The sequence below is a fragment of the Melanerpes formicivorus genome, unplaced genomic scaffold, assembly GCF_026170545.1.
Source record: "Melanerpes formicivorus ecotype bairdi unplaced genomic scaffold, bMelFor1.0.p_v2 SCAF_182, whole genome shotgun sequence".
NCBI lineage: Eukaryota > Metazoa > Chordata > Aves > Piciformes > Picidae > Melanerpes > Melanerpes formicivorus.
This window is the reverse complement of record NW_027142534.1, coordinates 471,586-491,878: the sequence shown is the minus strand read 5'-3', so window position 1 is coordinate 491,878 and position 20,293 is coordinate 471,586. Positions and strand designations below refer to the sequence as shown.

The 20,293-nt window shown below is 56.5% G+C and overlaps 1 protein-coding gene across 2 annotated transcripts in view; it reads left to right on the top strand.

Annotated features, from left to right (window-relative positions):
• Positions 1-20,293, top strand: part of LOC137457527 (M1-specific T cell receptor alpha chain-like) — a 99,338-nt gene that overhangs the window by 72,562 nt on the left and 6,483 nt on the right. The window contains exons 3-4 of one of the 2 annotated variants that reach the window (XM_068169396.1): positions 5,959-5,977; positions 6,670-6,716. The exons of the other annotated variant lie outside the window; for it this stretch is intronic. Of the exons in view, the coding sequence (XP_068025497.1) occupies positions 5,959-5,977; positions 6,670-6,716 (66 nt within the window). The remainder of the gene's footprint in view (positions 1-5,958; positions 5,978-6,669; positions 6,717-20,293) is intronic. 2 annotated transcript variants of the gene reach the window in all.

Below are 20,293 nucleotides of genomic sequence, written 5' to 3'. Positions count from 1 at the left end.
CAGAAGATGACTCTCCAGAGACTTGGGAAGCCTCTGTCCTGTAACAAAAGGTACTTTGCTGGGCCCCTCAGGTTAGGAAGGAAGTTGACTTGCTGGAAGGTGTCCAGAGAAGGGCAACAAAGTTGGTGAGGGGTTTGGAGCACAGCCCTGAGAGGAGAGGCTGAGGGAGCTGGGGTTGATTAGCCTGGAGGAGGCTCAGGGGAGACCTTATTGCTCTCTACAACTCCCTGAAGGGAGGTTGTAGACAGGCAGAGGTTGGTCTCTCCTCCCAGGCAGCCAGCACCAGAACAAGAGGACACAGTCTCAGGATCTGCCAGGGGAGGATTAGGCTGGAGGTTAGGAGGAAGTTCTACACAGAGAGAGTGATTGCCCATTGGAATGGGCTGCCTGGGGAGGTGGTGGAGTCACCATCACTGGAGGTGTTCAGGAGGAGACTTGATGGGGTGCTTGGTGCCATGGGTTAGTTGATTAGGTGGTGTTGGATGATAGGTTGGACACATCCTGGTCTCCAAACTGGTGACACATGGGTTTGATGGGTAGACCACTAGATGGATAAGGAACTGGCTTGATGGCCGCACCCAAAGAGTGGCTGTCAATGGCTCCATGTCCCAGTGGAGGCCAGGGACAAGCGGAGTCCCTCAGGGATCAGTCCTGGGACCTGTCTTATTCAACATCTTTGTGGGGGACATGGACAGTGGCATTGAGTGCACCCTCAGCAAGTTTGCTGATGACACCAAGCTGTGTGGTGCAGCAGACACGCTGGAGGGAAGGGAGGCCATCCAGAGGGACCTTGACAGGCTGGAGAGGTGGGCACAGGCCAACCTCATGAAGTTCAATAAGAGCAAGTGCAGGGTCCTGCATCTGGGTCGAGGCAATCCCAGGCACAAATACAGGCTGGACAGTGACTGGCTGGAAAGTAGCCCTGAAGAGAGAGACTTGGGGGTGCTGGTGGACAAAAAGCTCAACATGAGCTCTCAGTGTGCACTTGCAGCCCACAAAGCCAATCAGATCCTGGGCTGCATCAGGAGAAGTGTGGCCAGCAGGTCGAGGGAGGTGATCCTCCCCCTCTACTCAGCCCTGGGGAGACCCCACCTGGAGTACTGTGTCCAGTTCTGGAGCCCCTATTACAAGAGGGATGTGGAGGTGCTGGAACGTGTCCAGAGAAGGGCCACAAGGATGATCAGAGGGCTGGAGCACCTCTCCTATGAGGACAGACTGAAGGAGTTGGGACTGTTCAGTCTGCAGAAGAGAAGGCTCCCAGGTGACCTAATTGTGGCCTTCCAGTATCTGAAAGGGGCCTACAGGAAGGCTGGGGAAGGACTTCTCAGGATCTCAGGTAGTGATAGGACTAGGGGGAATGGAATGAAGCTGGAGGTGGGGAGATTCAGGCTAGATGTGAGGAGGAGGTTCTTCCCCATGAGAGTGGTGAAACCCTGGAATGGGTTGTCCAGGGAGGTGGTTGAGGCCCTGTCACTGGGGGTGTTTAAGAGCAGGCTGGATGAGACTCTGTCCAGCCTGATCTAGTGTGGGGTGTCCCTGCCCATGGCAGGGGGGTTGGAACTGGATGATCCTTGTGGTCCCTTCCAACCCTGAATGAAACTATGAAACAATGGTCGTGAAGGTCTCTTCCAACCTGGTCCTGTTCTATTCTATTCTATTCTATTCTATTCTATTCTATTCTATTCTATTCTATTCTATTCTATTCTATTCTATTCTATTCTATTCTATTCTATTCCATTCCATTCCATTCCATTCCATTCCATTCCATCAATTAACAGAGAGAGAAGAGCCTGTGGAAGCTCTGCTCCTGTGAGCCCTGCACCAAGTGCCCTAGCCAGGCACCCTGACTGCTCTGTTACCTCTTCCCCTGCAAGACCATTCAGGGCAGAGCAGTGCAGTGCTTCTGGTGCTGTTTCCCTTTCCAACCACAGCTTGGAAAGGAAGTGTTCCCTGGATGTGTCCTGCAGAGCAGGTTTTAACTTACCCCTGGCTGTGCCAAAGCATCTCATGCTCAGGGCACTTCATCTTTCTTGACCTGTCAGAAGTATTGACCTGAAACCTGCCAGGAGAATGGGAGAGGATAACCCAGAAGGCAGCCCCAGCTTTGTGGGGATATCTAACAAGCATTCTGCACACTGAGTTTTGTCAGTGAGTGGAGTCCCCTGCCGTGGAAGCTGAAGTGAGCAGAGCTGCAGGGGGGTTGTAAGGCAGCTTTTGCTGTGTGGATGCTGCAGGTTTGTCTCTGGAGGAGGAACCAGGCTGCTGCTGAAGCCCAGCAGGTACCTCCCCAGAGCACCTCTGTGCTTTTGTCCCTGAAAACGCAGAGGGAAGAGCTGCTTTCAGTGAGGAAGGAGGGAGGGCATGGGGAAGAACAGCAGAGCTTGGCTGTCACTCCTCTGCCAGGCTGATGCGAGTGACCAGCTCAGGGCCTGCTGCTGTTCTGCTGTGAGCTCTGTCCCCTGGAAGCTCCATGTCAGGCAGGATTAGGCCTACAGGGGAAGAGATCTGAGATGAGTTTTCTGCTTGCCCAAAAGATAAGGTGAAACTGGTGTCTAGGGTTGAGGTCTGGGTCCCCTGCTTGGTTCATTTCCAGCTGAAACCACAGGAAAATCAGGACCCTAAACTGGTTTTCTCTGCATTTCCTTTGCTTATTTTTTCTTGGCTGCTTCTCTCACAAGTCTGCTCATTTCCCTGGCTCCTGGCTGCTCTGGCTAAAGGCCTTTAGGCCATGAGATACTTTGGAAGCAGCTCTATCAGTTGTTACAAAACCTGGCTGAGAGACCAGACTGCCCATGCAGCTCAGGGCTGGGCTCTTTGCTTCTCTCCTTTGCCAGAAGTCCTGCAGTGTGCACTGCAGAGCCTCAGAGATGCCCTCAGGTGCCTGGAGGAAGCGAGAGAGGGGCAGGCAGCAGAGGAGCACTGGTGTTTGAGGGCTGATGGAGAGGGCTCTGTGGGATGCTGGACTTAAGGACATCCCCTGGTGTGGCTCAGCAGCTGCAGCAGTGCTCACAAACTGGAGATTAGGAAGAAATTCGTGACAGTGAGGCTGGGGAGACTCTGGCACAGGGTGCCCACAGAGGCTGTGGCTGTCCCCTCCCTGGAGGTGTTGGGGCCAGGCTGGATGGGACCTTGAGCCACCTGGGCTGGTGGAGGAGTCCCTGCCCATGGCAGGGGGTTGGAGCTGGAGGAGCTTGAAAGTCCCTTCCTAGCCAAACCATTTTAGGATTCTGTGGTTTGCCCAAGAGGGCAAATGGTGCTCTGGATCCCACAGGCAGGCTGGAGTGGGCTTCACTTGGGGATGTGGCTGACCCTCAGTGGCAGTCAGCACTGCCCAGTGGAGCTCAGCCTGAGAAGGGAGTGGGGTGGTTTTTGCTGGGAGAGGAAGCACTGTGGCACTGCAGCAGCTGCCTTTGGCTCTGGAACCAGGCTCACTGCCAGGCCATGTAAGTGCAGCCCTGACCCTCTGCTTTTGGTTTCCCCAGAGGTGTTTGTTGGGCTGGCTCAGAGCAACCTGCCTGGGGGTCAGGTCGCCTGTGTGACCATATCTAATATGGACTTGGCTTCAGGGAAGGTGGAAACTTGGTCCAAAGTGACTCTTCTGTGTCTCAGGTAGTCCAAGGGGTGTCCTGCTCATTGCCAGGTGTCCCCAGCTGCCCTGCCCTACACCACTGCATCTCACTGAGCTTTCATAAACAGTGGAAGCACTCTTGGCCCTTTGGCTGCCCCTCCAAGCCTTGGCATGGCTGGAGAAAGGCTTGGGGAGAAGTGGAGCTTCTGACCTGCCTGGTTGGGCTTTTTGTCATGGAAGGAAATGCTGTGTGACACTGGCAGCAGGCAGCTGAGCTTTGGCTCAGGGAGCAGAGTGTCTGTGCAGCCCGGTGAGTGTGCAGCTCTCCTCTCTCAACACTCTCTGTGTGTTGCTGGAGCTCCCTCTGACATATTTGTTTGGCTCTGGCAATCCATAGGTGGGAAGCTGAGCTTCACTGCTTACTCTGACCCTGCTCTGGGTCACCTCCCACCTCTGACACCTGAGGTGACTTAGATCCACTTATTGCCATGCAGCTGACCAAGAGCAATGGCATTGGTCAAGGGGAGGCTGGAGGAGATCTCATGGAGGTCTAGAGAGGTACTGAGAGCTTCCCTCAGAGGCAGGGCCAGGACTGAATGGAGCCAAGGCCTCCAACACCTCCTGAGGAGGAGGCTGGAGGAAGAGGCTCTCAGGAGGGTAGAGAGGGGAAGAGGGGAGGCTGAGCCTTGGGTTCTTGCTGGGCTGTGGAGCACTGTGTGAGCAGCAACACAGGGAGGCTGCACCTGGGGCCAGGCAGGAAGCTGCAAGTCCTGCCAGGTACGTTGGGGTCTGCTGCTTCTGCACTCCAAGCTCTCTCCTCCTGCCTCCTTCCTGCCTGTAGCCAGCTGGAGGCCACAGAGAGAAGTCAGAGCAGGAGACAGAGACAGACAGGGGCTGTTCTTGCCTGGGTGCAGGGAGAAGGCTTGGGAAGAGCTGCTGCCTGAGAAGGGGCTCGCAGGGTTTTTGTGAGGGCAGGGAGCACGGTGGGGCTCTGGCTTTGGCTCCCAGCAGAGCTTTGGCTCAGGCACCAGACTGTCTGTGCAGCCCTGTGAGTGAATCCCCAGCTTGCCCTTCCTCCCCCATGCAGCTCTCTGGCAGTGGTGCTGGTGGTGCTGGGCTTTATGTTCCCCCTTTGCTTTACCCCCTGCACCCCTGAAATGCCTTCCCTGCCTCAGAGGCTCTGAGAGTGCCTGCAGTGCAGCCTTCCATGGCATCGTGGTTGGAGGGAGCAGCTGAGCTTGTGCTGCTGGGCTGTTGGAGAAGAGTCCTCTCACCTGGCTGGCAAGGCCCTGGCCAGGCAGACCAAGGCTGCCCTGCTCCGTGGCGATGAGAGGGGTGGGGTGGGGGGTGGTGTGTGTGCCGTGAGTGCCTGTGCCTGCAGGTGCCCCTCTGGAGCCGGGACAGAGCTCCCTGTGCCTCCTCCTGGGTCCTGCCAAGGCTGTTTCTGCCCTGTGCAGGGCAGCCCAGAAAGGTCCAAGGCCACAGTGTCAGGGTGAAACTGTGAGAGGCCTTCCTGTGTCCGCTCCCTGGGAGCGGGGAAGCCGCCAGCCGCTGTGGGAGGAGGGCTCTGGGCAGGAGGTTTGTCTGGGAGAAAGCTCTTTGCAAGGGCACAGAGGAGCCCAGGACTGAGAGAAATGCCCAGGTCTGAGCACCTGCCACAGCTCAGCAGCTGCTGAGTTCCCTTCTCCTCCTCTGCTCATCCCATGCTCTGCTGGCTCCTGCCTGCAGCTGGCTCCTCCCCACCAGCTGTGGGCTGCCTGTGCAGCTGGCCCTGGCCGTGGCAGGCTGGACAGCCAGGCCTTGGCAGGGGACCTTTGGGCAGGGCAGCAATGGTCTGGGACACCCAGTGGGAGGCTGTGCCAGCTGCCTCCTCCCCGTGTGCCCCCCTGCTCTCTGGCAACCCCTGTCCTGTGCCCTGGGGCAGAGCTGAGCGTGGGGTCTGTAAGGGATGGGCCACGGTGTGGTCCCAGCAGCCACCTGGAAAGCTGCTTCCAGGAGAGGGACACAGCTGGTGGGGAGAAAGCCAGCCTGAAGGAGTGGGGAGAGGAGAGTCACAGCCCTCCCTGGGAGCAAGGGCAGCTGAGCTGTGCTGGGAGCTGCTCTGCAGAGGCTCAGAGCTTTGCTGTGTCTGTGCAGAGTGTGTGGCACAGAGCAGCCAGGGCCCAGGAGGCCTTCTGAAGGTGTGCAGAGGGTGCAGGAGAGCCCAGGGCAGAGCTCTGCTTGCAGGGAGGATGGAGAGCTGGCAGTGGGGTGGTGAGCACAGTCCCACACCTTTCCTCTAGGCGGGACAAGGCTCCCCTGGGCCATCTCTGCCAGAGCTGGAAGGGATGCCCCGCGGTGGCTGCTGGAAGGGAAGTGCCCAGCCAGCAGCCTGCAGCCTGTGGGGGAAGGAAGCAGAGCAGGGCAGCTGTGGGTACAGAGTTTTTGTTGTGGGGTCCAACACTGTGTGAACAATGCTGGCAGCCCAGCTGTCTTTGGAGGTGGCACCCAGCTGAGGGTAGATGCCAGTAAGTGCCAGAGCCTTTCCCTGCTGCCTTTGGAGCAGTTGTGTGTCCGTGCAGCAGTGTGAGTGAGGTGGATGGAGATGGCTCCCATCTGGGGGGCTTTGTGCTTTGCCTTCTCTGGCAGCAGCAGAGAGCTTGACTGATCCAGGCTGCTGAATGTGCTCCTTCAGCTTCCTCCTGCCCACTGCTGCTCTGCCTTCCACAGAAGCAGACCAGGCTCCTGAAGCCTCTTGGCTGGGAGGTGCAAAGCTTGGGCAGTGAAGAGTGAACCTCAGTGGTCCTGCTCCCCTGCCAGAGACCTCCCTGGCAAGGCTCCAGTCAGTCCTCTCTTGAAAGGGTTGCTGGGGTGGCACTGAGGTGGGCACTGCAGGGTGGTCTCACAGAGCCTTTGAGGCCCACAGGCACCCAAGCTGTGACAATCCATGGCTTCCCTGGACGTCCACAAGCAGACTGTGAACCTCTGCTCCTGGCCCAGGTGGCTCTGACCTTGTTGCACCCTTCTGCTGCCCATCCCACCCCTGGCAGAGCTGAGCAAGGGTTCTGAAGGGTCTGGAGGAACTTTTTGTCATGGAAGGAAATGCTGTGTGGCTCTGGCAGCAATCAGCTGAGCTTTGGCTCAGGGAGCAGAGTGTCTGTGCAGCCCGGTGAGTGTGCAGCTCTCCTCTCTCAACACTCTCTGTGTGTTGCTGGAGCTCCCTCTGACATATTTGTTTGGCTCTGGCAATCCATAGGTGGGAAGCTGAGCTTCACTGCTTACTCTGACCCTGCTCTGGGTCACCTCCCACCTCTGACACCTGAGGTGACTTAGATCCACTTATTGCCATGCAGCTGACCAAGGGCAATGGCATTGGTCAAGGGGAGGCTGGAGGAGATCTCATGGAGGTCTGGAGAGGTACTGAGAGCTTCCCTCAGAGGCAGAGCCAGGACTGAATGGAGCCAAGGCCTCCAACACCTGCTGAGGAGGAGGCTGGAGGAAGAGGCTCATTTTGTAAGGCTCTGGCACACAGTGCTGGAGGAAGCTGGGAGCCACTCAGCTGGGGAAGTGGAACCAAGGTTGTGGTTGCCCCAGGTGAGCTCTCCCTGCACCTGAGCTGTGGTGAGGTGAGGAAGAGGAGGAAGCAATGGGCATGGAGGTGAGAGGTGAAGCCCTGGGAGCCTGTGTGTGAGGGATTTGCCTGGGCAGTGCTCTTGGGGTGGCTGGGAGAGTGCCAAGGTTTCTGCTATGGCAAACACCACAGTGTGGATGGCTACCAAGTTACCTTTGGCCCTGGGACCAGGCTGGTGGTAAAGCCAGGTAAGAACTCTGAGCTTTGGGAGTCTGAGCTGCTGAGAGAGAGCATTCAGTGCAGGAAATACTTCAGCTGTGGCTTAGCTGTGAGCTCTGCCTCCTCAGGCACCAGATCCTGGTTCCCTGAGGAGCTCAGGGGCTGGGAATGCCTGCTCTGGGTTCAGGTTCTGCTGTTCCACAGCTGTTGTGCTCATTCCTTGTGCCCAGCCAGCCAGGGCCAGTCCTTTGTGTCCCTCTGTCTGGACAGTCTGGGTACCAGCAAATGGCTTCTGGTGTCAGAGCAGCCTGAGAGAGTCCTCCCTGAGCTTGCTCCTTCCCCTCCTCTCTGTGCTGCATTTCCCCAGGCAAAGGCTCTCTCTGTCCCAGGGGCTCCTGTTGCTGCTCTCAGAAGCAGGTCAGGCTCCTGAGGCCTCTTGCCCAGGGCTGGGCATGTTGTGCCAAGGCCAAGTGTAGCTGTGAGGGTTGGGGTAGGTTGCTGCTGGCTGTGCCCCTTGGTAGTTGTCCTTTGCTGTGCTGAAGTGAGGCTGAGCTGCTCCTGCTCCTGCTTGCAGCAGAATCTCATCTGTGGTCCCTGCTGCAGCTGAGAGCCCCAGAAGATGTCTGGCACTGACACTGCAGCTGCATTTCTGCCCTGGAGCAGCAAAGTGCAGCAGTGGAGGCTGCTCTGCTGCAGCCTCAGCAGTGCTGGGTGCCTGGGGAAAGTTGTCTGCTCAGGAGGGGCTGGGGCTGGGGCTGGGGCTGGGGCTCTGCTTGACTCCAGGGCTCCTAAGTGACCCCAGAGCTGACCTCCAGCCATGTCCCAGCTGCCCTGTGTGGAGGCTTCCTACAGCACTGTGTCCTGTTTTGTGCAGTGGCAATCACCTTCTGCTGCCCCTCCAAGCCAGACATGGCTGGAGAAAGGCCTGGGGAGAGGAGCAGCTTCTGGCCTGGCTGGTTGGGCTTTTTGTCATGGCAGGAAATGCTGTGTGGGTCTGGAGCTGGCCTTGGCAAGCTGACCTTCGGCTCAGGGAGCAGAGTGTGTGTCCAGCCCAGTGAGTGTGCAGCCTTCCTCTCTCTCCTCTCTCTAAGGTCCTGCAGTGTCCACCACAGTGCTCAGTAAACTCCATGCCAGTGGCTGGGTCCTGTTGCAGATGGGGATGAGGACACAGCAGCCCTGCCACGAGCTGCAGAGAATGAAAAGCCAGCAGGGGTGTCTGGGGCAGGGGACAGCACAAGTGCCACTGGGATGAGAGGGGTGCAGGTCTGTGGCAGTTGGCTCTCCCTGCACTGTGCTTTTAAGGGCTGAGGCTTCTCTCTCTTGTAGCTGCTGTCTGGAGGCTGCTTCCTGAGGCACAGCTGGAAACTGAGCTCTGGGAAAGGCACAAAGCTGAGGATGAGCTGAGGTACCTCTGCAGCACTTACTCTGGTTCCAAATGCAAGTCTGGGACCCTCCTGCTCTCCTAACCAGGGCAAAGAATTGCTGCCCTTCAAACTGCCCAGGGAGCCTCCAGAGTGCTGTGCAAAGAGAGCTCAGCTCCTGCTGCAGACGTTTCAGAATGGTTTCTGTCTGCCAGAGATGGAGATAGAGAGAGGCTTGGGGCAGGGAGACATCCCAGTCTGGAGTGGCAGGGTGAGAGCTGTGCCCCTTTGCAACCCTGCACAGCCTTGTCTGGGCCAAAAGCTCTCTGTGGTTTGTGTTAGGGGCTCTGCCACTGTGTGAATGCAGCATCCAGCTGGGAAGTCACCTTTGGAGGTGGGACACAGCTGAAGGTGAAAGCAGGTAGGGGGAAGCCCTGGGGGAGCAGTGCTGGGCAGTCTGCCCTGCCTGTGGGACAGTCACTGCAGTCTCATTGTCCTTCCCTGCTGCTGGCAGCCAGAGGTGCAGAAGGTGAGGGCTGATGTGCCAGGGCTAAACAGCCAGCTCCAGCCCCAGAGCTGGTTGAGGCCTGCACTCTGCTGTCTCACTGGGAGCTGGATGCTGCCTTTCCTGGAGGAGTTCAGTGCAGCTTCTGGAGCAGTTCTGATCATCAACAGTTCCTGGGCCTCCTCTCTTGGTGTTAATTGCCCTTGGGAGAGGAGAGAGAAAGAGCATCCAGGAGAGGGGAGTGGGTGCTGGGTGGTTGTTCTCCTCCAAATCAGCAAATGCCTCAGTGATGGCTTCCTGCACCTCAGGGAGGAGTCCTACCCAAACTCTTCCTCACTGCTGCATGTTCCCAGAAGCCTCCCAGGCCTGCAGGGACACTGCCTTGTCCTCATCAATTCTCAACAGATGCAGCTCTTGTCTCTGCTGGGGAAACTCTCCTGCCTTTTGCTCTGCTAGTCCTGCTTCTGGTTACAGAGGAGCAGCTTCTGGCCTGGCTGGTTGGGCTTTTTGTCATGGCAGGAAATGCTGTGTGGGTCTGGAGGTGCCTTTGGCCAGCTGAGCTTTGGCTCAGGGAGCAGAGTGTCTGTGCAGCCCGGTGAGTGTGCAGCTCTCCTCTCTCAACACTCTCTGTGTGTTGCTGGAGCTCCCTCTGACATATCTGTTTGGCTCTGGCAATCCATAGGTGGGAAGCTGAGCTTCACTGCTTACTCTGACCCTGCTCTGGGTCCCCTTCCCACCTCTGACACCTGAGGTGACTTAGATCCACTTATTGCCGTGCAGCTGACCAAGGGCAATGGCATTGGTCAAGGGGAGGCTGGAGGAGATCTCATGGAGGTCTGGAGAGGTACTGAGAGCTTCCCTCAGAGGCAGAGCCAGGACTGAATGGAGCCAAGGCCTCCAACACCTCCTGAGGAGGAGGCTGAAGGGAGAGGCTCATTTTGTAAGGCTCTGGCACACAGTGCTGGAGGAACCTGGGAGCCACTCAGCTGGGGAAGTGGAACCAAGGTTGTGGTTGCCCCAGGTGAGCTCTCCCTGGTCAGAGCCAAGGGCACTCAGCAGAGCTGGGGACTGTCCTCTGGCTTCCAGAGGCACAGAGCAGAGGCTCTGAGCAGCACTTTGGGATGGCCTTGTGGCTCTTCTCTGCCGTTGGAGTGAGCTGCAGTGAGGTGAGGAAGAGGAGGACATCACCCTTTGGTTCCCCCTCCAGGGGCAGAGGTGTTTGGGGAAAGGCCTGGGGAGAGGTTTTGAGCTGTTTGTCATGGCAGGAAATGCTCTGTGGGTGTGGAGGTGGCTTTGGCAAGCTGGCCTTGGGCTCAGGGAGCAGAGTGTGTGTCCAGCCCGGTGAGTGTGCAGCTCTCCTCTCTCTGCTTTGTGCAGAGTCCTGCAGTGTGCACTGCAGAGCCTCAGAGATGCCCTCAGGTGCCTGGAGGAAGCGAGAGAGGGGCAGGCAGCAGAGGGGCACTGGTGTTTGAGGGCTGATGGAGAGGGCTCTGTGGGATGCTGGCCTTAAGGACATCCCCTGGTGTGGCTCAGCAGCTGCAGCAGTGCTCCCCAAGAGGCATTTGCCCAGAGGGTCAGTGGTGCTCTGGATGCTGCAGGCAGGCTGGGGAGGGCTGCAGCTGGGGATGTGGCTGACTCCCAGAGCCAGTCAGCAGTGCCCAGGGGAGCTGATGGTGCCCAGCTCTGGCTGAGAAGGCTTTTGCTGAGGGAGGCAGCACGGTGCCACCACAGCCTCTGGCACCTACAGCCCTGTCTCTGCCTCTGCCACCAGGCTCACTCTCAGGCCACCCAAGTGCAGCCCTGCCCTCTGCCCTCTGCTTTCTCTGAGGCCTTTCTGGGGCAGGCTCAGAGCAGCCTGGCTGGGGGTTAGGTCACCTGTGTGTGACCAGTCAGTGATGGGCTTGGCTTTAAGGGAAGGGGGATTGCTCCCTAAGCCCCTTGTCTTGCTCTGGGATGGACAAAGTGGCCCTGGGCCTGTTCCCAAGAGTCCCAAACGCCCTGAGGGGAGGAGGGGAGGCAGCACCACTGTGTGACTGCCCCTGCAAGCCCAGACAGGCTGGAGAAAGGCTTGGGGAGAGGAGCAGCTTCTGGCCTGGCTGGTTGGGCTTTTTGTCATGGCAGGAAATGCTGTGTGGGTCTGGAGCTGGCCTTGGCAAGCTGACCTTGGGCTCAGGGAGCAGAGTGTGTGTCCAGCCCAGTGAGTGTGCAGCTCTCCTCTCTCAACACTCTTTGTCCTTCACAGGAGCTCCCTGTGCACAGAGCTGTTTGTGTCTGGGTCACCTTTCCTAGGGCAAAGACAACATCAGAAGTCTTTCACTCATCTTGTAAGGCTCTGGCACACAGTGCTGGTGCTGCAGGATGGGGAAAGCCCAGCTGGGGAAGTGGAACCAAGGCTGTGGTTGCCCCAGGTGAGCTCTCCCTGCACCTGAGCTGTGGTGAGGTGAGGAAGCAATGGGCATGGAGGTGAGAGGTGAAGCCCTGGGAGCCTGTGTGTGAGGGATTTGCCTGGGCAGTGCTCTTGGGGTGGCTGGGAGAGTGCCAAGGTTTCTGCTATGGCAAACACCACAGTGTGGGTGGCTACCAAGTTGCCTTTGGCCCTGGGACCAGGCTGGTGGTAAAGCCAGGTAAGAACTCTGAGCTTTGGGAGTCTGAGCTGCTGAGAGAGAGCATTCAGTGGAGCCAAGGCCAAGGGCAGAGTTTGCTTGGAGCAGGGAAATGGCTTCCTTCAGAAGCAGCTGCTGCCAAAGCAGGAGTGACAGAGACATCCTGGGTGCTGCAGGTGGTTCCCAACCCCAGGTTAGGGTCACTCTGGTTTGAGTCACAGCTACAGAAAGTCTGCTGCCTTTGCTCCTCTGGAGGCAAAGCAGGAAGAGGAGAATTGGATCTTCCCTGGGAAGTATCAGTGATGAGCTGTGAGGGGCTTGGCTCTGGGAGGCTGAGCAGCAGCTGTGTGTATGCAGACACAGACTGAGAGATGCTGCTGCAGTGTGCAGGCAGAGGCAGGGTCAGGAGAGGAATGGCCAGGTGGTGGACAGCAGCCACCCCAGTGAGTGCCAGGAAGGCCAAGGAGCTTGAGGCATGTGGCTGAAGGAAGTGCTTGCTGGGGAGGTGGCCAGCACCACTGCTTGGGATGCTCCAGGAGGAATCTTGCATTGCCCTGTGCTCAAGGCTCCATCCTGCAGCCCTGCACCCCAGGGCACCATTGTGCAAAGCCTTGGGTCACGGTGTAGTGCTCATGAACCACTGACACTTGGAGCTGGAACCAAGCTCAGGGTTCAGCCAGGTATGTCTGAAACCTTGGATGTGATTCCTCCTGGGGCTGCTTCTTTCCCTTCCCTTCTGCCTGCTCCATCCCTCCACAATGTATTAGGAATAGAACCACAAATGTTCAGCTGGTGGAAGAGGAAGGGATCTCCGTGGCTGAGTGTGGATTGCCCCTCCCTGCTCCTCCTGGGGAAGCTTTGCACAGGCAAGAGGGAGGTGAACAGGAATCCTACACCAAAAATCCTCTTGTAGAAGAGAAGCCAAGGGAAATGGTGAAAGCTACTGTGGGCCAGGAACATGCAGTGGGGAAGGGGAATGGTTTGAAGCTGAGAGCAGGGTTAGACTGGAGCTGAGGAAGAAGCTCTCCAGCACAAGGGTAGTGAGACTCTGGAACAGGTTTCCCAGTGGGGCTGTGGCTGCCTCCTCCCTGGAGGTGTTGAAGGCCAGGCTGGATGAGACCTGGAGCCACCTGGGCTGGGGGGAGGTGTCCCTGCCCATGGCAGGGGGTTGGAGTAGATGATCTCTGAGCTCCCTTCCAACCCAACCCATTCTGTGATTCCATGTGGAGCTCTCAGCAGGCTGGAGGAGCTATGCATCAAGGATTTGCCTGAGGGCATTGACATGTTCCCAAGTTACCCTTATGGCCAGGGCTGCATGCAGCTGCCCCAGCCCTTGCTCTGTGCAAGCTCAGAGCTTCCCCAGTGCGTGGTGAACCCTCAGTGCTTGATGGCAGAACAGGCAATGGTTTCCCTGCCCCAGGGATTCTCCACCCACACTTCTGCTTGCTTGGGAGAAGCCAATTGCAAGTTTGCTCTGGAGCCACTCTTGACTAAGTCAGAAGGCAAAGCCTTGGGGGATGGACGTTGTGAGAAGTCATTGGTCACTGGGTGAGCTCTGCAGGGTCAGGAAGGAAACCTCATCTTGAGAGAGAAATCTGAGTGGCAGGCTAAAAACTGCAGAAGGAGATGAAGGTAGAACTTATGCTGCAGGAAGCTGAAGGATGGAGGTGGTGGAGGGGAATGGTGAGGAACAAGTGTCTGAGAGCTTGAAAGATGCAAAGCACCACATGAGAAGAAAGTCAGGAGCAAGGTCCTAGATAGATGGAGCTGTCTAATGATGGAGAGGAGGAGAGGTTCTTCTGGTGCAGTGTGGAAGGTCCCATCCAAGACCACTCTGGATCTTGTAGAGGGCTGTGCTACTGTGTGCCAGCAGTTACCAACTCACCTTTGGATCTGGGGCAAGACTCCTGGTTTTGCCAGGTACACTCCTCCTGATGTCTTGCTTCAGCTGCAGGATTGTTGTGGATAAGCTCCAAGAACTGGGCAATGGCAGCTGCCAGAGGCTGAGGCCTCACCCTAACCTGTGGGATTCATTCCACAGCAGCTGTCCAAGCAGTCTTCCTTGGGGCAGCTGCAGGCAGGCAGCTTTCAGTGCTTTCATCAGCTGCACTCTGGGGATCAGCTGGGCCAGGCCTGGCTTTGCTCTCCTGTGGATTTGTTTGCTCCTAAAGGCAAATCCAGGCCACTGCCATAGGCCTCAAGCAGTCCTGGATGCTGTGAGATGAAGATGCACTGAATGGCTGTGCCACTGCTGGACACAGGCTGGCAAAGTGAGCTCAGAGGGCAGACAGCCAAATGTGCCCTGGGCTGATAGAAGAGTGGGCAGCAGGGCGAGGAAGGGGATTCTGTCCCTCTGCTCTGCTAAGATCCTACCTTGTGTACTGCACCCAGCTCTGGAGTGCTCAGCACAGCCAGGGACCTGCTGGGGCAGGGCCAGAGGAGGCCACAGCAGTGCAGGCAGGGCTGGAAGCCCTCTGCTGTGAGGCCAGGCTGAAAGAGCTGGGGGTGCTCAGGCTGGAGGAGACACTGTGGTGAGACCATTGTGGCCTTTCAGTACACAAAGGGGGCTGATAAGAAAGGTGGGGACAGACTTCTGGGGCTTGCAGCAATAGGACAAGAGGTGATGGTTCTAAACCAAGAGAGGAGATTCAGTCTGGAGTTAAGGAAGATGTTTTTTACACTGAGGGTGGTGAAATACAGAGCCACAGAATACATCTGGTTGGAAGAGACCTTCAAGATCATCCAGTCTGACCAGGGCCACATGTTACTTAAACACCTCCAGGGATGGTGGCTCCAGCACTGCCCTGGGCAGCCTGTTCCAAGGTTTAAGAACCCTTCCAGTGAAGAACTATTTCCCAACATCCAGTGTGGACCTCCCCTGACACAGCTTGAAACCATTTCCTCTGGTCCTGTTCTTTGCCACCAGGGAGAAGAGGCTGCCCCCTCCTCGCTCCAGCCTCCTTTCAGCTAGAGAGCAATGAGGTCTCCCTCAGCCTCCTCTTCTCCAGCCTGAGCACCCCCAGCTCCCTCAGATGCTCCTCGTAGGCCCCGAGCTCCAGGCCCTTCAGGAGCCTCACTGCCTTTCCACACAGGAGCAGGTTGCCCAGGGGGGTGGTAGGAGCCCAGCTCCTGGAGGCATTCAAGGTTAGTTTGTTTGGGGCTCTGGGGTCGGAGTGGCTGAGAGCTCCCAAACAGAGAGGGACCTGGGGGTGCTGATCGACAGCCACCTGAATATGAGCCAGCAGTGTGCCCAGGTGGCCAGGAGGGCCAATGGCATCCTGGCCTGCATTAGGAACAGTGTGGCCAGCAGGAGCAGGGAGGTCATAGTGCCCCTGTACTCTGCTTTGGTTAGGCCACACCTTGAGTCCTGTGTCCAGTTCTGGGCCCCTCAGTTTAAGAAGGACATTGAGAGACTTGAAGGTGTCCAGAGAAGGGCAACAAGGCTGGGGAGAGGCCTTGAGCACAGCCCTGTGAGGAGAGGCTGAGGGAGCTGGGATTGTGTAGCCTGGAGAAGAGGAGGCTCAGGGGTGACCTCATTGCCCTCTACAACTACCTGAAAGGTGGTTGTGGCCAGGAAGGGGTTGGCCTCTTCTCCCAGGCAACCAGCACCAGAACAAGAGGACACAGTCTCAAGCTGCACCAGGGGAGGTTCAGACTCGAGGTGAGGAGGAAGTTCTTCACCGAGCGAGTCATTCGTCATTGGAACGGGTTGCCCAGGGAGGTGGTTGAGTCATCGACCCTGGAGGCGTTCAAGGGGAGATTGGACGTGGCACTTGGTGCCATGGTCTAGTCATGGGGTCTGTGTTGATAGGTTGGACTCGATGATCCTCGAGGTCCTTTCCAACCTAAGTGATACTGTGAAGCTGACCACAGAGGGGTTGGAGCAGATGAGCTTTAAACATCCCTTCCAAGCCACAGCTGTCTGTGAGGCTGTGGTTCTGGGCACATCCCCTGGTGCTGGTGAGCACAGCTGAGCTGTTTGCTTGTAGCAGAGTCCCACCAAGGAGCAGTGAATGCTGACCATGTTTAGTACAGCTCTGGGCACCCTTCAGCTGCTTTGCCTGCAGCTGGTCCTGTATTGCCCACAGGCACTGAGGTGGATTCTGCTTGTTGCTCAGAGTCGAATCCAGATGTGCAGAGCTGGTAGCAGCTGCACAGACAACTGCTGCACACTGCTGCTGCACATAGCTAAGCAGGTGAGAGTGGATGAATCAGCAGTGAGAGGGCTCTGGCTGCCTTTGCAACTGCCTGGGAAGCTCTCAGATCTAGCCAGGGTCACGATGTGCCACTGAAACCTCTAAGGAGAGAGCTGCAGCCGAGGTTGAAGAGGTTCTTGCAAAGCTTCCTTGGGTCCTGTGCATTATGGGGTGGAATAGGCTGCAAGCTGACAGCAGGGAGAGGAACCTTGCTGCTGGTGGGGCAGGAGGGTAGCAAATGGTGAAACATTCAGGGGGAAAGGGCTGAAAGAGAGTGGCCCTGGCTGCATGGCTCAGTGAGCAGGAGCTTGTAGGTGGTGTGATAGATGGAAAGGCAAAAAGCAGAGCTGGGAACAGCCTGCTGCCCTGAGGGCTGCAGCACAGCTGGCTGAAGGATTTCCCTCTCTGTTTCTGCTCCTGGTAGTTTCCTAGGAGATTTCTTTAGTGCTTTGATGGTGACTTGAATCAGCATCTTTGGTCACTGCTCTCAAGCTCTCCCTGCTCTGCAGTGCCTGCTGGGCTGCCTGCCAGCACATGCTGGCCAGGCGGCCAGGAGGGCCAACGGCATCCTGGCCTGCATCAGGAACAGTGTGGCCAGCAGGAGCAGGGAGGTCATTGTGCCCCTGCACACTGCACTGGTTAGGCCACACCTCGAGTCCTGTGTCCAGTTCTGGGCCCCTCAGTTTAGGAAGGAGGTTGACTTGCTGGAACGAGTCCAGAGAAGGGCAACGAAGTTGGTGAGGGGCTTGGAGCACAGCCCTGTGAGGAGAGGCTGAGGGAGCTGGGGCTGCTTAGCCTGGAGAAGAGGAGACTCAGGGGTGACCTTATTGCTGTCTGCAACTACCTGAAGGGAGGTTGTAAACAGGCAGAGGTTGGTCTGTTCTCCCAGGCAGCCAGCACCAGAACAAGAGGACACAGTCTCAGGCTGCGCCAGGGGAGGTTCAGGCTGGAGGTCAGGAGGAAGTTTTACACAGAGAGAGTGATTGCCCATTGGAATGTGCTGCCTGGGGAGGTGGTGGAGTCACCATCACTGGAGGTGTTCAGGAGGAGACTTGGCAGGGTGCTTGGTTACATGGGTTAGTTGATTGGGTGGTGTTGGGTGATAGGTTGGACACGATGATCTTGAAGGTCTCTTCCAACCTGGTTATTCTATTCTATTCTATTCTATTCTATTCTATTCTATTCTATTCTATTCTATTCTATTCTATTCTATTCTATTCTATTCTATTCTATTCTACTGGGAAGCCCTGGAGGTTTGTGTAGGGGCTGGCAGCAGTGTGCCACTCAGGGCTATGGCAAACTCACCCTTGGAGCTGGGACTCCACTTCTCGTTACCCCAAGTAAGTTTGAGCTTTCAGCTCCACATTCACCCCAGGAGCAGCAAATCATTTGCTCATGCACAGGTGGCCTGGGGGCGTTCTTGGCAGCAGGTTTCAGCTTCTTTTTGGCTTCCCTTGGCAAAAAACATCTGGAGTGGAGATGCTGTCCTAGAACCCAGGTGCTTGGCTCTGGTATGGCAGTGACCCAGTGCAGGATGGACTGCTGGGGAAGGTGCTGCAGCAGGTTTGGCAGTGATGGCTTGGGGCATTGCATCTTTGAAATGATCTCTCTGAGCTGTGCTGACGAGAATGGCTCAGAGGATGGATTTTCTCACTCAGCCTAAGGCAGGGTCATGGTTTTTGGGGTTTCAAATCTAAAAGCAAAGTGTCACAACTGATGGCAGAGTGTGAGCAGTCAGGAGTGAGAAAAGCTGATTGGGAAGGGGAACCAACTCATGGTGATGCCTGGTGACTCCCTTTGGAGCACAGCCCTGTGAGGAGAGGCTGAGGGAGCTGGGGTTGCTCAGCCTGGGGAAGAGGAGGCTCAGGGGAGACCTTCTGGCTCTCTACAACTCCCTGAAGGGAGGTTGTAGCCAGGTGGGGGTTGGTCTCTTCTCCCAGGCAGCCAGCACCAGAACAAGAGGACACAGTCTCCAGCTGTGCCAGGGGAGGTTTAGGCTGGAGGTTAGGAAGAAATTCTCCATAGAGAGAGAGATTGGCCCTTGGAATGTGCTGCCCAGGGAGGTGCCACCATTGGAGGTGTTTAGGAGGAGACTTCATGGGGTGCTTGGTGCCATGGTTTAGTTGATTAGATGGTGCTGGGTGATAGGATGTACGTGAAGATCTTGAAAGTCTCTTCCAACCTCGTCTGGTCTGGTCTGGCCTGGTCTATTCTATTCTATTCTATTCTATTCTATTCTATTCTGCTCTAGAAACATGGAAAGAAGGAATGGAACTTGAATTGTCTTTGTGCCATCCTGTGGTAGGCAGCTCCTTGGGGAGTGTGGATGAGGAGCATGGACTTTGCAGCTGGGAGGCAGGAGTGCAGTGTGAAGGCTTCTCACTGAGAAACTGAAAGAGGTGATTTGTGCTTGGGGGAGGAACAAGATCTAAAGTCAAGCCAGGTGTGTGAGGCTTGGAGAAGAAGAGTGGAGGGAGGAGGGAAGGCTGAAAGAAAATGAAACCAGGAGTAATTCTCAGCAGGGTGCTGTGAAGATGGATCAGGGGGACTGGGGATGGTGGGAATGAGGCATTCCCACGGGTGTGTTAGGTTCATGCTGTTGGCATATCTTTGCCTTTGGCTTCTGAGGCCTGCCAGGCACTAACAGTGCTCTGCCTTCCCCTGAGTGGAAAGGAACAGCAGAGGAACCTCTGGGTTCATGACCAAGCCTTGATTTTGCACTGCCTTGGGCAGGAATTTCCCAGGTGACTACAGAAGTGATTCAAACTGGAGCTGGAGCTATGAGAGTAGTGTTTGGAAATGACACAGAGCTGTGACCTCCCAGAGGTTACTAACATGAAGGTAGCTATCCCAGAATGAAACAAAATCTCATTGCTAGGTACTGAGGCTGGTGAGCAAAGGAGGTCACTTTGGTGTGAAACAGCCATCCACACCTGGGGCACTGCCACAGTGGCCCCAGCAGAAGAAGCTAACATCTCCCTGTGCCCAGCTGTTAGAGCAGGAGTGATAACCCCTCCCAACCAAACCTGTTCTGATCCTAGGATTGCTTTATAGGAGTCAGGTCTCTGGCAGATAAAATTGAACACTTGCCCTGGCCACTAAAATCCTCTCTGGTTTTGGGAGAAAAGGATGCACAAATGTTTTGTGCAAAGGCAGAGGCTGGCCAGAGGCTCCTGAGCAGGCTCAGGTCCTTTTGTTCCCAGACAATTGCTACAGGGATGGCTCAGGACCTCTCATTCACCTCTGACTTAGAGAGGGCCAGAGAAGCAGAATGGCTGCTTCTGACCCCCCAGATCCTTTCCTTAACGTTGCTGAAAGCTGAGGAGATCATAGACAGTCAGTGCCTCAGTGCAGCTGATGCATGAATGAATCTCTACATGAGCACAAGCAGAGCATTGCAAAAGGGAAAGGGAGGAAACTTCAGCCCAGCTCTGGGCCCCTCAGCTCAAGAAGGCCAACAGGGAACTGCTTGAAAGAGTCCAGTGAAGAGCCACAAAGTTGCTGAAGGCAGTGGAACATCTCCCTGTGAGGACAGGCTGAGGGAAAAGGGACAGCTTCTTGAACTTGGAGGAGCCTTGGAGGTGACTTTGACGCTGTGAGGGTGCTGGAGCCCTGGAGCAGGCTGCCCAGAGAATTGTGGAGTTCCCTGCTCTGGAGAGATTCCAAACCCACCTGGATGTGTCCCTGGGTGACCTGCCCTGGGTGACCCTGCTCTGGCAGGGGGATGGGACTGGATGATCTCTGGGAGTCCCTTCCAACCCCTAACACTCTGTGGTTCTGTAACCTTTCCTTCATGTGGGCAGAGGGTACCCAGGATTCATCCTGCTGCAGCACCCAGGCAGCTGTTTTGCCAGTCCAACACCTGAGCTCTCCTCACACTCTGGCTATCTTCCTCCATTAATCAGCCTCAGGGTCAGTGCAGGAAGGAATCTTCCCCTCTCAGAGTTTGTGAGAAAGGTCTTGGATGGTTTTGGTACCTTGGCTTCCCCAAGCCCAGTCACAGAGGCAATGGCAAACACATTTTTGGGCTGGAGAGCAGAGCTGTGCCTGAACCCTGCACGGGAAGCAGCATCCTCCCATTGGCACACACTGCACAGACTCTGCTGCCTTTGGGTGACTTGGTGAAGGAGGACTGGGCCCTGACTTCTTTCATCTGAGTGCCTCCAGACCTGAGCACTGGAAGTCTAGAGAAGGCTTCAGGTATTAAATGTGGACATCCACCCTTGCTGTGGGCACCCCTGCAGGGCTGGCAGAGGTTGCACAAGAGCTCTGGCAGATCTTTGGGAACCTC